This window comes from Bos grunniens, chromosome 25 (genome assembly GCF_055505025.1).
Source record: "Bos grunniens cultivar Pamir isolate PY7600 chromosome 25, Bosgru_T2T1.0, whole genome shotgun sequence".
NCBI lineage: Eukaryota > Metazoa > Chordata > Mammalia > Artiodactyla > Bovidae > Bos > Bos grunniens.
Genome location: NC_141189.1, coordinates 17877326 through 17892043, shown reverse-complemented (window position 1 = coordinate 17892043; position 14718 = coordinate 17877326). Strand labels below are relative to the sequence as shown.

The window sequence follows — 14718 nt, the reverse complement described above, 5'->3', positions numbered from 1 at the left end:
GGTGCACACACATGAATTGGCAGGGGGATTCCTTCTGAGCTCCTGTGACGTGGGCAGCATTCAGTTTCTCATGGGCTTTGAACTGAAAGCCTCGGGTTCTTGCTGGCCTTTGGCAGGAGGCCGCCCTCAGTTCCTTCCCTGGTGACCTTTTCAAAGCCAGAGTCTCCTGGCAGGTTGGAGTTACAGTCTTCCATAGTGGAATCGCATCCGTGTGGTCCCTACATATTCATCACCTTTGCCATATTCTGTTGGTTCAGAATAAGTCATGTGCCCTCCATCCCCCGCCCCAGGCAAGGAGAGGAGAGGGGACCGAAGGACCAAAGGACGTGACATGAGGTGAGGCTCATGGGGCCATCTCAGAGCCTGTCTGCCACCATCACTAAGCCTTCTCCCTTTCTGTTTTTAACATCAAAGCCAACAGACAACATGTGCTAGTCTTCATCCTGCCCTTTTCACTTAAGGGCAGATCTTGGAAGTTCTTTCTCATTGAGGGGCTTGGTTGGGCGGGACTGAGATGATGGGCCATTGATTCTGGGCTTGACTGGGGAGGCTCTAGAGTGGCCCTTGAAGGAGAGAGAGGCACGTGGCGACCCTGTCTGTGCTCAGAAAGATCACTCTTGTGCTCCCTGCATGCCTGGCCCAGCTTGAAGTACTGACCTGTATTAACCCACTTAATCCTCACAACAGCCCTGGGAGGACAGCACTTTTATTATCGCCATTTTGCAGAAGAAGACATCAAGGCCCAGAGAGGTTATGTCACTTATCCGAGGTCACACAGCCAGAAAGTAGCAGTAGGAACTCTTACCTTCATTTTACAGATGAGGCAACTAAAACTCAGAAGGGTTCATCAGCTTGCCTCAGTAACATCAAATGGCTAATCAATGTGGGGGTGTGGAGGGTAGGGAAAGAGTGGGTTCTGTGACCCATCTTGCTTGACTCTGGTCACTGTCGTGAAGCTGGCAGAGGCCTAGAGTTGGAGGAGTAACCAAATACCCAGGCTGGTGGCTCTTCAGCACTGTGGGGTCAGCGAAGGACAGCAGCCTGGGAGGGAGCTGGTTCTGCCCTCCCCCAAGCAGATGCACTGACAGCTCCCTTTCTCCCACCAGTTCAGAACCTATAACGTGACCTACATGGGGCCCACCCTGCGTGTCGCGGCCAGCACCCTGAGGTCTGGAGCTTCCTACAGCGCACGGGTGAAGGCCTGGGCTCAGAGCTACAACAGCAGCTGGAGCGCGTGGAGCCCCAGCACCAAGTGGCTTAACTGTGAGTACCCTCCCGGGAGTCCTGAGCAGTTAGCATCTCTCTCTGTCTCTGTTTTTTGGGGGGTTTCGTGAGTGTGTGTGTGTGGTTTTTCTTTTTTCTTTTTTTTTTGGCCTTAACCTCGCGGCTTGCAGGATCTCAGTTTCCCCACCAGGGCCCAGTGATTGAATTAGAGTCACTCTATGGAAAGCCTGGAACCCTAACCACTAGCAACCAGGGAATGCTCAGCAGTTAGCATCTCTGCTCCCTACTTTTATTCCATGGCCACTTACCCCAGCCCAATATCTGGTTTCCATATCATAAGATGCCTCTAACTGCAATAACACAATTTCCAACTGATGTGGTATACAGTCAGGGTATGGGGTAGGTTACAGTAACAAACCCACAAGTTCCACAGCTTAACACTATAGGAGTGGATTTCTCGCTCAGGTAACAGTTCAACATGAACTTTGCTGATTGCTAGCTGGTTTTCCTCCCTGTGGCTCCATCGTTTTCTAGGACAAAGATTCTTAGCCTTTCTGCATCATGGACAGTCCAGCGAAGCCTGTGGACCTCATCTCAGTATTTTTTAGAGTATAGTTGATTCACAATATTATGTTAGTTTCAGGTGTACAGCAAAGTTGATTAATTATACATACTCATATATCTACTCTTTTTCAGGTTTTTTTTTCCCATATAGGTTATTAATGAGTACTGAGTATAGTTCCCTGTACTATATAGTATGTCCTTGTTGATTAATTCTTTTACTTAAAGTAGTGTGCATATGGCCAGTCCCAATCTCTCAGTTCATCCCTCCCCCCACACCCCTTTCCCCCTTGACAACCACAAGCCAGAATATTTTTAAATGTATGAAATAAAGTACAGAGGATTTCAATGGAAACCTAGTTGTATTGAAATGTGATTATAAAAAGATTTTAAAATATATTTGCTATCTAAGAATATAGGCTTCTTTAATAACACATTAAAAATAGGATCTAGTGGTAGTTCTCATAAGTACGGTCATTTCAAAGTAGATGAGCTTAAAGGATATTTCATGGTACTCCTGCCATCAGGTGATAAGAGAATACCTGTGGTTTCTGTTGGGGCCTGAGTGACTGATGCTGCTATTACTGTAGCTTGCTGTCTCCATTCCTAATGGGAGGAAACGCCAGGTTTCAGAAGTTTGTGAAGGCTTCCCTGGTGGTTCAGTGGTAAAGAATCTGCTTACCAATGCAGGAGACACAGGCTCAGTCCCTGATCTGGGAAGGTCCCACATGCCATGGAGCAGTTAAGCCCCTCCACCACAACTACTGAGCCTGAGCTCTACAGCCTAGGAGCCACAGCTACTGAAGTCTGCGTACCCTAGAGCCTGTGCCCCACAACGAGAGAAGCCACCACAGTGAGAAGCCCGTGCACTGCACCTAAAGAGTGGCTCCCACTCCCTGCCACTAGAGAAAAGCCTGTGCAGCAATGAAGACCCAGTACAGCCATAAATCAATCAATCAATAAAATTATATTAAAAGTTAGTGAAAATAAAGCTATCATTTCTTTCCCGTCAAAGCTCCCAGACCCCTAAATTCTAATGGCAACCATGTTGGAAGTCCCCAAGTGAAGAATCCCTGCTCTAGGGCCCTGCCATCATCTGAATCCAGCCAGCAGAAAGGGAATGAGAGTGGGGAGACCACAGCTGCTTCTTAAAAGCCTCAGCAAGAGGTGACACACATCACTTCCTCTCAAGTTCTATTGGTGGAACTGGTCACATGGCCACACATCGCTGCAAGGGGTTCTGGGAATTACAGTCCCTCATCTGGTACTCTGTTCCCCTAAACAACACTTTGTGACTTTTTCAGTAAAGATATTGAATTATCTCACATAAAATGAGGCCTTACAGGGGAATTCCCCAGCCGTCCAGGCTTTACGATTCTGTGCTTCCACTGCTGAGGGCCCTTGTTCAATCTCTGGTCAGGGAACTAAGATCCCACAAGCTGCACTACGTGGCCAAAAGAAAGAAAAAAATAAAGAGGTTTAGCCAATGAATACTGCTGCTCGGTGACGTCACTCCGGAGTCTTGTCTTTCCCTCTGCCACCCCTAGCATGGTAGCATTTTGTCCTTATCTACTGTCACCTCATGGCCCCAGGCTGTCTGCTGCGAACACCCTCACGTCCCAGGCCCAAAGGGAATGGAAGGCTGCCGCAAGGAGTACATCCCGTGCACCTTTTATCAGGAAGGTGCATGGGACTGGAAAAGTCCACAGGACTGGAAAAACCGTTCCAGTCCTGGTGGACTTCCCCTTGCATCTCATCAGCCAGGACTGTCACACGGCCTCTCCCAACTGCAAGGGAGGCAGGGAACTCAAATACCTGGAAAGGGGAGAAGTTTTGGCCCATGATTGGCCCAAACCTCAGGGTGGGCACATCACAGCCTGGCCAAGAAGGGGAGACAGCTGTAGGGTGGGGGAAGCTGCGCGAGGCATCGTCTGAATAGTGGGAGAAGGAAGGGCTGTTGTGAACGCTCACTGAAGGAAGAGTTCTTCAAAGTGCTAGGTATAATGGCAGGTACCCCACCCCAACCCATCACACCCCTCTCAGCATCGCTCATCCTGTCCTGTCGACGCCTCTTGACCGTCTGTGTCCAGCTCTGGGCTGTAGCCCCTGTGAGTGGTGCCTGCTCCGTGTCTGTCTCCATTGTCCAGCATAGCACCAGGCACATAGTAAGTGCTTGGGAAAGTTTTATCAAATGGATTTTCCCCTTTGACCTGGAGAAGGGAAGGGAAATAGATCGTGTGGGACAGATACCATGTGCTGGACACTCATTCATTATTTCCACAAATATTTCTTGAGCTCCTACTACATATTAGACACTAGCCCAGTGCTAGATGCCGAGGGATCAGTGGTGAGCAAAATAGACAAGAATCCCTGTTTCTGTGGAACTGACATTTTGGAAAGGGAGACAGTAAATAAACGAGTAAACAAAAATATAAATGAGATCTAGATCTAGTAAGTCCGAGAAGGAAATAAAGCAGGGAAAAGGGATGGGAGAAGGTAACATTAGAGAAGGGGTGAGGGAGAACTTTCTGGACCTGGCAGTGAACAAGGAGAGGGGTCCAGCTCTGTGAAAACTGCTTTGTTTCTGCAGGCCCTGCTTCACATGTATATTAAATCGTATAAGCCTCACAGCAATGAGTTAAGTAGTTATTAACCCCATTGTACAGATGAGGAAACTGAGGCACAGAGTGGGTGAGCCTCTTGTCCTGGGTTGCCAGCAAGTCTCTGACAGAGTCAGGCTTTGAACTGAAGGCATGGAACTCCAAGTCTCTGCACTTGACTTCAGTGCTTCAGGAAAGAGAGGCAAGTTCAGGCCCTGAGCTTTGGGAGAGCAGGGGACAGCGAGGAGGCCAGGGTGGCGGGGGCTCAGAGCGGGGAGTAGGAGCTGCCACGGCAGCCAGCGCACGCAGAGTCTTGGAGGGTCCCAGAGCCCCGGACTCCTTCTCTGGGAGGTGGAGACCAGGCTGGATGTGGCGCACCGAAGGCTCACAGCTTCCCTCTGCTTCCAGACTACGAGGAGACCTGGGAGCAGCGCCTCCAGCTGGGCGTCGGCATCTCGTGCGTCATCGTCCTGGCGGTGTGCGTGTCCTGCTACATCAGCATCATCAAGTGAGTCCCGGGCTCCAGCCGCCCCGGAGTGTGGAGTGGGCAGGAATCTCCCCTCTCACCTGACAGCTTGCAGCCCTGTTGCTCAATGACAGATACTTACTGAGGAGCTACGATGTGCAAGGCACTGAACGGACAGGGAGACCCTGTGTTCTTGGGGAGGCAGAAGATGCCAGGCCAGCAAGTAACCATGGCTGTTTCCCATAGTGACCCTTGCACTGAAGGAATCGGGCCAAGATGAGCTGGGGGACATTCCAGGGGTGCCAGGGCGGGTTCCTCTGAGGGGTGATGGCCTGACAGTGGGATGGAGCTGGCCGGGGACAGGGCCTTCCTTTGGCAGAAGGGAGATGGATCGTACCCAGGGTACGCCCCAAACATTTGATGGCAGGTGGTAATAGACAGGAATTCTAGACGATTGCCCTGCAGAATCAGGAGACCTGGGTTCGGATCCTGGCCTTGGCACTTGGTAACTGTATGACCGAGTTTCTGAACCTCTGTTTAGCCTTGGGTCCCTATTTCATCAGTCCCAAGAGTCCTAAGGGAGTCCCGGAGCTCTGGGTGCAAGGAGCCTTGTCTCCAGTGAGCATGAGCCCTAGGAATGTGGAGTCTCAGAGCCTCAGTCCCCCCACCTCTGAAATGGGACTAATGGGCCTAAGCTGACCACATAAGGAAGGGCGATGGTGGAGGGCTGATGGTGAGTGAGTATCCGCAGTCTGCCAGGTGCACAGTAGGTGTGCAGGGAATGCAAGGTCCCTTCTCCACGTCTGTCGCTGATACCTCTGAGCCCTCTGGGCTGGTCTTTCCCCTTCTCTGAGCCTCAGTTTCCCCATCATCTGTCCTCTCCACCCACCACTCTTTGTATCCTAGTTCTCCAACCTCCTTGCTGTTCTTCGAACCCCCAACCCAAGCAAGTTCTTCCCTCCAGTCCTTTGCACTCACTGTGCTCCCTGCCTGGAAAGCCCTTTCCCCAGGCATTGCTGAGACCCGCACCTCCTCCACCTTCAGTCGCCTCTCGGAAGCTACCTCCTCAGAGAGGCCTTCCTGGATCACACTCTTTATTCCTCTCTGGTCCCTTATGGCCTTTATTTTTATTCGTGGCACTTCCTGTCAGGAATGAATGATGTCATATAGTCATTTCCGCATCCGTTTGTCTGTCTCCATCTTCTAGAAGGTCTGTTCTGTGAAGGCAGGTGTTTCTGTTTGTCTTGTCCGCTGAAGCCTGGCACAGTGAGTGATACCTAGGAGGTGCTCAGTAAATGGGTGGTAACTGACTGAGTGGAGTAGGTGGAGGCTAATCCAGAGGCAGTCTGAGAAGACTCCTGCCCAGCCCTGACCCAGGAAGGGAGGAAGAACCCCTTGGCCTCTCCGGCCATGCCAGACTTCTTCTGGGCACTTTGTCCTCCGCTGCTCCAGAGGAAAGGTTGTTGAAGGGGAAACCCAGGATTCTCTCTCTGCATCTTGTGTGTGTTGTGCTCAGCTGCTCGGTCATGTCTGACTCTGTGACCCCATAGTCTGTACCCCACCAGTCTCCTCTGTCCATGGGACTCTCCCGGCAAGAATACTGGAGTGGGTAGCCATTTCCTCCCCTAGGGGATCTTCCCAACCCAAGGATCGAACCCATGTCTCCTGTGGCTCCTACATCGGCAGGCAGATTCTTTACTATTTGCACCACCTGGGAAGTCCCTCTGCCGCTTGGGTCTCCCCTAATTCCCAGGGACTTGCTCCCTCTGGGGCGGAGGCGGCCGCATCAGGAATTCCACTCTGGGTAGCAAACTGCTGGACCCGAACCCAGCTCTAATGCCCCCGAGGTGGAAGAACCTGTTTCACGGGGTGAGGGTGAGGGAGCCAGAAATCTATCAGCGTGATCTCTGAGCTAATAAGTCTGGGTGACTGTGAATCTTTTGTATGGGGAGAACATCAACCTGTTAGTGATTCTCAGGGACCAACAACTTGTCCTTTCTTTTTTAGGATTAAGAAAGAATGGTGGGACCAAATTCCCAACCCAGCCCACAGCCCCCTCGTGGCTGTTGTCATCCAGGATTCTCAGGTAGGAAAAGGGGTGGGTGAGGATGCTTTGGGTCGTGTGTATCGGGAAACACATGTCAAGACACGTGGGGTGTTAGGGATATCTCTTGACTTTGCGGGTTGCACGTGGGCAGTCAGGAAGATTTCAGGGTAGGTTGAGTCAACAGCTAGAGGCTTTGGCTTCCCTTCTTTGGCTTCCATGAGTGTTCTTTCAGCTCAGGGGGTGGGGTCCTCTGGAATTGGATTTCCTGCTTTGTTGTTGTTCTGAGGTCTCTGAGGTCCTCTGCATATCGTCTCCTAGGGAGGTACCTGTCCCGTGTAGGACAGGAGGTCACAAGGAGTTGAAGAGGGAACAAGTTTTCCGTTTCTTCCTCTTAAGAGCAGGAAACTGCCCCAGAAGCACCAGCAAATCTCTCCATTCTCAATGACTTGAATTACATCACAGCCTCTTTCATAAAGCACTCCCCTATAAGGAGTGGGAATACTCCTCACAGATGGACCATCCAGATGGACACTCCTGAGCTAGGAGTGTGGCCAGCTTCCCCAGTGCAGTGGCCACATGGAATTTGCCTGAGCACCATCAGGGTTCTCTAGGAAGGGGCGCAGGGGGGGATACAAGTCCTGTCTAGAACGGAAGGTCTGTGAGTCTTCAGTTCTCCAGGGACCCTGAGGCAGGCTCTGGAGTCAGCTTTGAACCCTCACTGTCGCTTATCTGCAGGGTAGACTTAACAAGCTGCTTAACTTCTCTGAGCCTCAGTTCCTTCATGTGGGTTATAGTAGTGGTTATAACAGGGCTGATGTTGGAATTCACTGAGACAATTCACAGAAAGTGAATATTACAGCACATGGTGTCATTTATGTATCAGTTAGCTCTTGCTGTATAACAAATCATCCCCAAATTTAGAAATTTTGATGATGTCAAGTCTCCTCAAGTCAAACAGGCTCTGAGCATTGCTGGATGCCAGGCTGGGTGGGAAGGCCTCTCTGCTCTGTGTCATTGGCTGTTTCCACGTTTTAGGTGTCACTGTGGAGGAAGCGGTCTCGAGGCCAGGAACCAGCCAAATGCCCGTATGTAAGGGGCTGGAATTAGGGTGGGGGGGCCCCATCTTGAAGCTGGAGTCACACCCTCCTTGATGTCTGCCTTTCCTTCCTGGGTGTTCAGCACTTGTCCTGTGACACTGGGTTTTGAGGGGTGGCAGAGGGAGGGGTGGTCTAAGTAGGTCAACTGCCAACTGAGCCCCCTGAGTTTCATTGGTTGGGGGGTGGTCAGTGAACCCCTTTGGGATGCCCAGTCTGTCCTGAGCAAGGCTGATGGTGGTAACAAGCAAGGCAGCCGTGCGTGCACGCTTGCTAAGTTGCTGCAGTTGTGTCCGACTCTTTGCGACCCTGTGGACTAAACTGTAGCCCACCAGGCTCCTCTGTCCAAGGGGTTCTCCAAGCAAGAATACTGGAGTGGGTTGCCATGCCCCCCTCCAGGGGATCTTCCAGACACAGGGATTGAGCCCACATCTCTGATGTCTCCTGCACTGGCAGGAGGGTTCTTTACCACTATCACCACGTGGGGAGTTGATTAGAGGTCAGACAAGAAATCCTGGCAAGGCTTTATTAGAGCCCCTGCTGCAGTGGGGAGCAGGGGTGGAGAACAAGTAACAGATTCCCTTGCTGACTACCAGGGAGGGGCGAATTGGTTCATTATACAGGGTGAGGGCAGGGGTGTGTCCAGGGCTTGGGCTGGAAAGATGGCATAGGTGTTTTGCCTGATTCTCTGGTGGTGTGGTGTGCAGGGGGCATGCACAGAACCCTGCTTTTATTCCTGACACTGCTTTTGCTCCCAGCTCTTCAAAAGTGGCAGTTGAGGTTTGGGGTCTTTTTGTATCTTTTGTCCATCGTTTGCCCCAACTGCAGCATGCACACAGTTATTTTTACTTCCATATAGTTTCTTAATATTCTGTTGCTCAAGGAGAGGTTTGTTCCAGTGCGAGCATTGCAGCAGTGCAGCAAAGGGTCCCAGGTCCCAGCCTGTCTCAACACCAGTTCAGGGTGATTTTGAGCTGGGCTTTGAAGGGTGAATAGGAGTTTGTCAAGAGGAGAAAGTGAACTCTGATTAAACTTTGTTTTTGTAGACACTGGAAGACTTGTCTTGCCAAGCTCCTGCCCTGTTTACTGGAGCATGGCATGGAGAGGGATGACGACTTCTCTAAGGCTGCTAGAAATGGGCCTTCCCAGGGTTCTGGGAAAGTAGCATGGTGCCCCGTGGAGGTCAGCAAGACGATCCTCCGGCCTGAGAGCATCAGTGTGGTGCGGTGCGTGGAGCTGTTTGAGGCCCAAGTGGAGAAGGAAGAAGAGGAAGTGGAGGAAGATAAAGGGAGCTTCTGCCCATCACCTGAGAACAGCGGGGGCCTCTTCCAGGAGGGCAGAGAGGACATTGCGGCCCGGCTGACAGAGAGCCTGTTCCTGCACCTTCTCAGAGATGAGACTGGGGGCTTTAGTCCACAAGGTGTGGAGTCCTGCCTTCTTCCCCCTTTAGAAAATGCAAATGCTCAGAGGCCCTGGGCCGAATTCCCAAGGGTGGGGCCCCAGGAGGCATCATCTGAGGACAAGGAACAGCCTCTGAGCCCAGAGTCAAGTCCTCCGGCCACTCCAACCCAGAACCCAGCCGGCCTGCCTCTCCCAGAGATGCCCGCCACCATCTCAGACAACCCTGCTTACCGCAGCTTCAGCACCTTCCTGAGCCAGTCCTCGGGCCCTGGAGAGCTTGACTCAGACCCACAGCTGGCCAAATGCCTGGGGGAAGTGGACCCCAACATCCCCACCACCCCCGAGCCGGAACCAGAGACCTGGGAACAGATTCTGCGTCAGAGGGTGCTCCAGCACAGGGCGGCCCCCGGCCCCGCCTCGGCCCCTAGCAGCGGCTACCGGGAATTTGTGCAGGCGGTGAAGGAGGGTGGCACCCGGGACAGCGGGCCGGCCGGCTTCGGGCCCTCTGAAGAGGCCGGCTACAAGGCCTTCTCCAGCTTGCTTGCCAGCAGTGACAGCTGCCCTGCGACTTCTGGGGTTGACCCCAGCAGCGGGGAAGGGGGCTACAAACCCTTCCAGAGCCTTGCTTCTGGCTGCCCCAGGACCCCTTCCCCCACTCCCGTTCCCCTGTTCACTTTCGGCCTGGACACGGACCCCCCTCACAGTCCTCAGGACTCAGAGTGGCCTGAGTTGGAGCCAGCAGTCAAGGGAGACGATGGACAGAAACCCCTCTTCGCCCCCGTGCCGGTCACAGACCCTCTCAGGGACGACCTGGGCAACGGCATCATCTACTCAGCCCTCACCTGCCACCTATGTGGCCACCTGAAGCAGTGCCACGGCCAGGAGGAAGCTGGCAAGGCGCAAATTGTGGCCAGCCCCTGCTGCGGCTGCTGCTGTGGGGACAGGTCCTCGCCTCTGCTGAGTCCGCTGAAAGCCCCAGACTCCCTGCCCCAGGGGACTCCACTGGCAGCCAGCCTCTCTGCGGCCTCCCTAGCACCCTTAGGTGTCTCAGAGGAGGGTAAGTGCCCTCTGTTCAATGCCCCCAGCCATGCCCAGAGCTCAGGCCAGGCTCCTGCAGTGACTGCCATGCCCTCCCCAGGCCCCACGTGCATGGACGCTTCCTAGGTGCGTGCCCGCTCCTTGCTGAAGTCTACAGAGGAGATGGGGCCTTAATCAGGCCTGTGAAATGCCTGCCCCTGGAAGGCCGCCAGGCTGGCAGAGTTCCAGAAGACTCTGGGAACTCTGGAGTGAAGTTCTCAGACGCCAGGTCTACAGGGACTGGACGCCCCCAGCTCCCTTTGCTGGCCCGGCTCACCACCTCCCACGGGAGTGGGGGCTCCAGGCAGCTGTGCCCAAAGAGGCACCTGCAGTCATCTGGAGATTCCCCGGGCACCTTGGCTTGTGCACCTTGGCCACTTCACTGGTTCACAGATGTGCCAGCAGACTGTCCCTGGCATACTGAAGGCATATTCTGTCACTCTGACCCAGTTCTTGCCCAGACTCCGGAGTAGCTACCACCATCTCTCTAGATTGGATGCTGAGCCTAGAAACTCACCAAGCCAACTGGGGAATTGACTTGGGAGGCCTTGGGAAATTGAGGTCCAGGAAGGGTGGTCATCTGCCCAGAGATGTCTATTCATTCAACAGAAGTTGACGCTGGGGGCAAGGTCTGAGCTGCAGAGGGGTGATTAATTAAGCGGAGTTAACCAAGGACATGATAAATTGTGATTTCTGAGACGTGACAGCTTGTGGCCAGCTTCCCACGCAAGGCTGGGATTCCTGTTAAGCATTGGATCCCCAGAGAGGAGGCATGCCTGGCAACCTTGGGGCAGGCGTGTGCCCCCAGGGATGCCATTGCTGGCATCACTGCTTCAGAAGGTGTGGCTCAGGCCCCCTGATCCAGTGAGCTGGGGCGACCAAGACGCTGACACCAGGCACATCACCCACACATCATCAACTCCCACCTCAGGTTGAAGAATGCTTGTTTGTGTGCATCTCAAAAATTATTTCATCACTGGGTGTTTGTGTTTGCTGAGGAGGGTGGAATGGGAAGAGACGGAGTTTTGTATAAATAAAGGTTCTTTATCTCTTTCCCCTCCCCCGCCACCATTTATTAAACATCCTGCCAAGCATCCTTGGCAACTGTTTTATCTCTATTAACTCACAGAATCTTCCCATCCAGAGGAACGGAGACCAGCCCAAGAGGTTAAGTAACTTGCTGTCTCTTCCTGGGTTTCCCCAAGACTGGAATTCAAGTGAAGTTCATTGAAATAGGAGGTGATCCCAGGAAGTCCTGCTTGGAGAATGGGGAAGGGAGCGGGGAAGGGCAGGAAGCAATTGAGGTGTTATCACACAGAGTGCCAGCGCAGGCAACAGCTGCTTCAGCCGCTGGGAGCTTCAGAAAGCCAGGCACACCACATGCCTCGAGGTGGGGAGCTGGGCTGTTCATCCACACATTCCCATCTGTCCTTGGTTGAGGGCTGTGTCCAGGGGCATTAACTCCCCAGCACTTCCAGCTGCTCCAGGAAAGTCCTCAGGTTGAAAGTAGGGGGCACAGGGAGGAGATGTGGGCAGGGCTGTACCGGCAGCTGCTACTTTGCCAAGGTCACTCAGCCAGTGGCAGACTGAAGCTGAACCCAGGCAGGGTCTCCATTGCCCAGGCCCTTTGTAGGTGATCCGTGCTTGACATCTGGGTGGTCGGTGTATGGTGTGGGCCTCAGACATGCAGGCAGGGGATCTTAATTAAGCTCCTTTGTCTGCAATCATTCTATATTTCTGAGTTGCCGCCCTGACTGCCATGCTTGCAAAATGAGGGGCTTTTTGACGTTCCTTCTGCTCTGGCATTCTCCGTAATACACTATAGAGGTGATGGGGAACTCATTACCTCACATGCAGCCTGATGTTTGTGAGAACTGTCTCCTTTGTGCTGAACCCGAATCTATCCCTTTAGCTGCCTGAATCACCACCCTCCACACAGGTTGCTGATGGAGAAACGGCTCTAGAAGGAGCCCATGCAGTGAGACTTGAAAAGAGACTTGCCCATGTGGCGAGCTGCAGCAAGCAACGGAACCCAAACTAGTCCTCTGCACCTGTTGTCTTCAAGGGAGCTTTGTAATAAAATGTAACAATTTAAAATAAAAGTAACTATTTAGGACCAAGCAATATGCTAAATGCCATCCACTGACTATATCACAGCTCTAGAAAGCAGGTTATTATTCCAATTTTACAGATAAGGCAGCTGGCCCAGAGAGGTTGAAGTTTAGCTTAGGGTCACACAGCTGGAAAGCCTGGGAACTAGGATTTGAGTCCAGATCTGACTGCAGGGTTCCCAACCATCATGATGTACTGTCTCATGAATAGCATGGCACCATCTCGAATGTCAGCTCTGATCCATTTAGCCTGTGAGTCATCTTAGAAAATCGAGTTTTAAAACTAAGCATCCAACAAAGAAAAAACACTCAGGTGAGTGCTGGAGAGTTCGTTGGGTTGTAAATCCAACAGAATTGAGACTGATTCGTTCTCTCCCTAGGATGTTGTGAGACCCAACTTGTCAGCTGAGGCACAAATTACAGAATCCTCTGGGCTTTGGGAAACTAGAATGGAGAACTACACAGAGACACTTCCCATCTATTTTTTCTTGCCTTGAGCACATAATGTGATCTTAGTTCCCCGACCAGGGATCAAACCCACACCCCCAGCAGTGGAAGTGTGAAGGCTTAACCAGTGGACCACCTGAGAGGTCCAATCTCTTATCCGGATTTAAATCCACCCTCGCAAGTTCAGGGAAGCTGGTGGGAGGCCACTGTTCTGGCTTCCCCACCCCCCAGGGAAGGAAGAAGCAGAGAGAGCAAGAAAGCCACACATCCCACCAATGTTTCCTGAGAACCTGCTATGTGCTAGGCAGCATGCTGGATGTGAGGAAACAAAAGTCCCTTCCCTCCTGGATCTTACAGTTCAGCGGGAGAGACAGATATTAAAAAGAAAGAAGGAGGGACTTCCCTGGTGGTCCAGTGTTTAAGACTCTGGGCTCCAAATGCAGGTTCAATCCCTGCTTGGGGAACTAGATGCCATATACCACAATTAAAGATTCTGCATGCTGCAACAAAGATCGAAGATCCCACATACAGAAACTAAGACCCAGTGCAGCCAAATTTTTAAAAATAGCCGGGAAGATCCCCCAGAGAAGGGAATGGCTACCCACTCCAGTATTCTTGCCTTTTACTTTCCATCTCCATGGAGATGGAAAGTAAAAGTGTTAGTCGCTCAGTTGTGTCCGACTCTGCAACGCTACGGACTGTAGTCGGCCAGGCTCCTCTGTCCATGGAATTCCCTAGGCAAGAATACTAGATGGGTTGCCATACCCTTCTCCAGGGGATCTTCCCAACAGGGATCAAACCTAGGTCTCCTGCTATGTGGGCAGATTTTTTTTACTGTCTGAGCCACGAGGGAAGCCTTAGAGAATTCCATGGACAGAGGAGCAAAAAGACACGACTAAAGGGCCAACATTAATATAAATACACAAAAGGAAAAAAACCCACAACCCCTGAAAGGTGCTATGAAGAAAATAGGAGTCTGAGATGGGGGGTAGGGGGTTAGCAGAGGTCTTTATGGAGGTGACATTTTAACTGAGCCCTCCTCGACTAGGAGAACCAGGATGGTCTGGAGGAAGAGTATTCTAGGCAGAGAACAGACGAAGGGCAAAGGCCCCAAGGCACAGGGAATTTGGCATGTTCACATATAGAAAGATCAGCTATAGCAGTGAGCCAGGAACAGTTCTGAGACATAAGGTCAGCCAGGACTAGAGTAAGGAATTTGTATTTGGCTTAAATGCACACTAGCCCCACCCACTGAGAAATACGGTCCAGGAGACACATCTCTCTTCTGTCTCCCCAGTCCCCAAATGAAATCCATCCACAAGCAGGAGTCCAGGAGCGGAAGTGGAGGCACTGGAGGTGTTCCTCCAATAGGACTCCCTCCCACCTTGCGTAAGCGGAGCACGAAGGTTCCTCCTGAGAACAGCAGCCGGGGTGGTTAAAATCTTCGTTGCTGACAACTCTCACTCAGAAGTAAAGTGATTCCCACCAGAAACGTGTTCATTAGCACAAGGGTGGTGACCTTCCTCTGTGGCTCAGTGGTAAAGAATCCCCCTGCCGATGCGGGAGACACGAGTTCGTGTCTGATTCGGGAAGATCCCACGTGAAGGGGAGTAACAAAGCCTGTGTGCCGCGACTATTGAGCATAGGCCCGAGAGTCCGGGAGTCACAACTACTGAAGCCTGCACGCCTA

At 52.2% G+C, this 14718-nt stretch overlaps 1 protein-coding gene across 26 annotated transcripts in view; it reads left to right on the top strand.

The window, feature by feature from the left end:
• Nucleotides 1-11564, top strand: part of IL4R (interleukin 4 receptor) — a 50044-nt gene extending 38480 nt beyond the window's left edge. For 25 of the 26 annotated variants that reach the window (XM_086375226.1, XM_086375208.1, XM_086375232.1 and 22 more), the window contains 5 exons: nucleotides 1107-1263; nucleotides 4794-4893; nucleotides 6859-6937; nucleotides 7934-7983; nucleotides 9039-11564. In XM_086375226.1, the coding sequence (XP_086231352.1) occupies nucleotides 1131-1263; nucleotides 4794-4893; nucleotides 6859-6937; nucleotides 7934-7983; nucleotides 9039-10557 (1881 nt within the window). In that variant the 5' untranslated portion in view covers nucleotides 1107-1130 and the 3' untranslated portion in view covers nucleotides 10558-11564. Of the gene's footprint in view, nucleotides 1-224; nucleotides 337-1106; nucleotides 1264-4793; nucleotides 4894-6858; nucleotides 6938-7933; nucleotides 7984-9038 lie in introns of those variants that run through there. The other variant, XM_086375234.1, reaches the window with a different exon arrangement.
• The last annotated feature ends 3154 nt before the right edge of the window (nucleotides 11565-14718 follow it).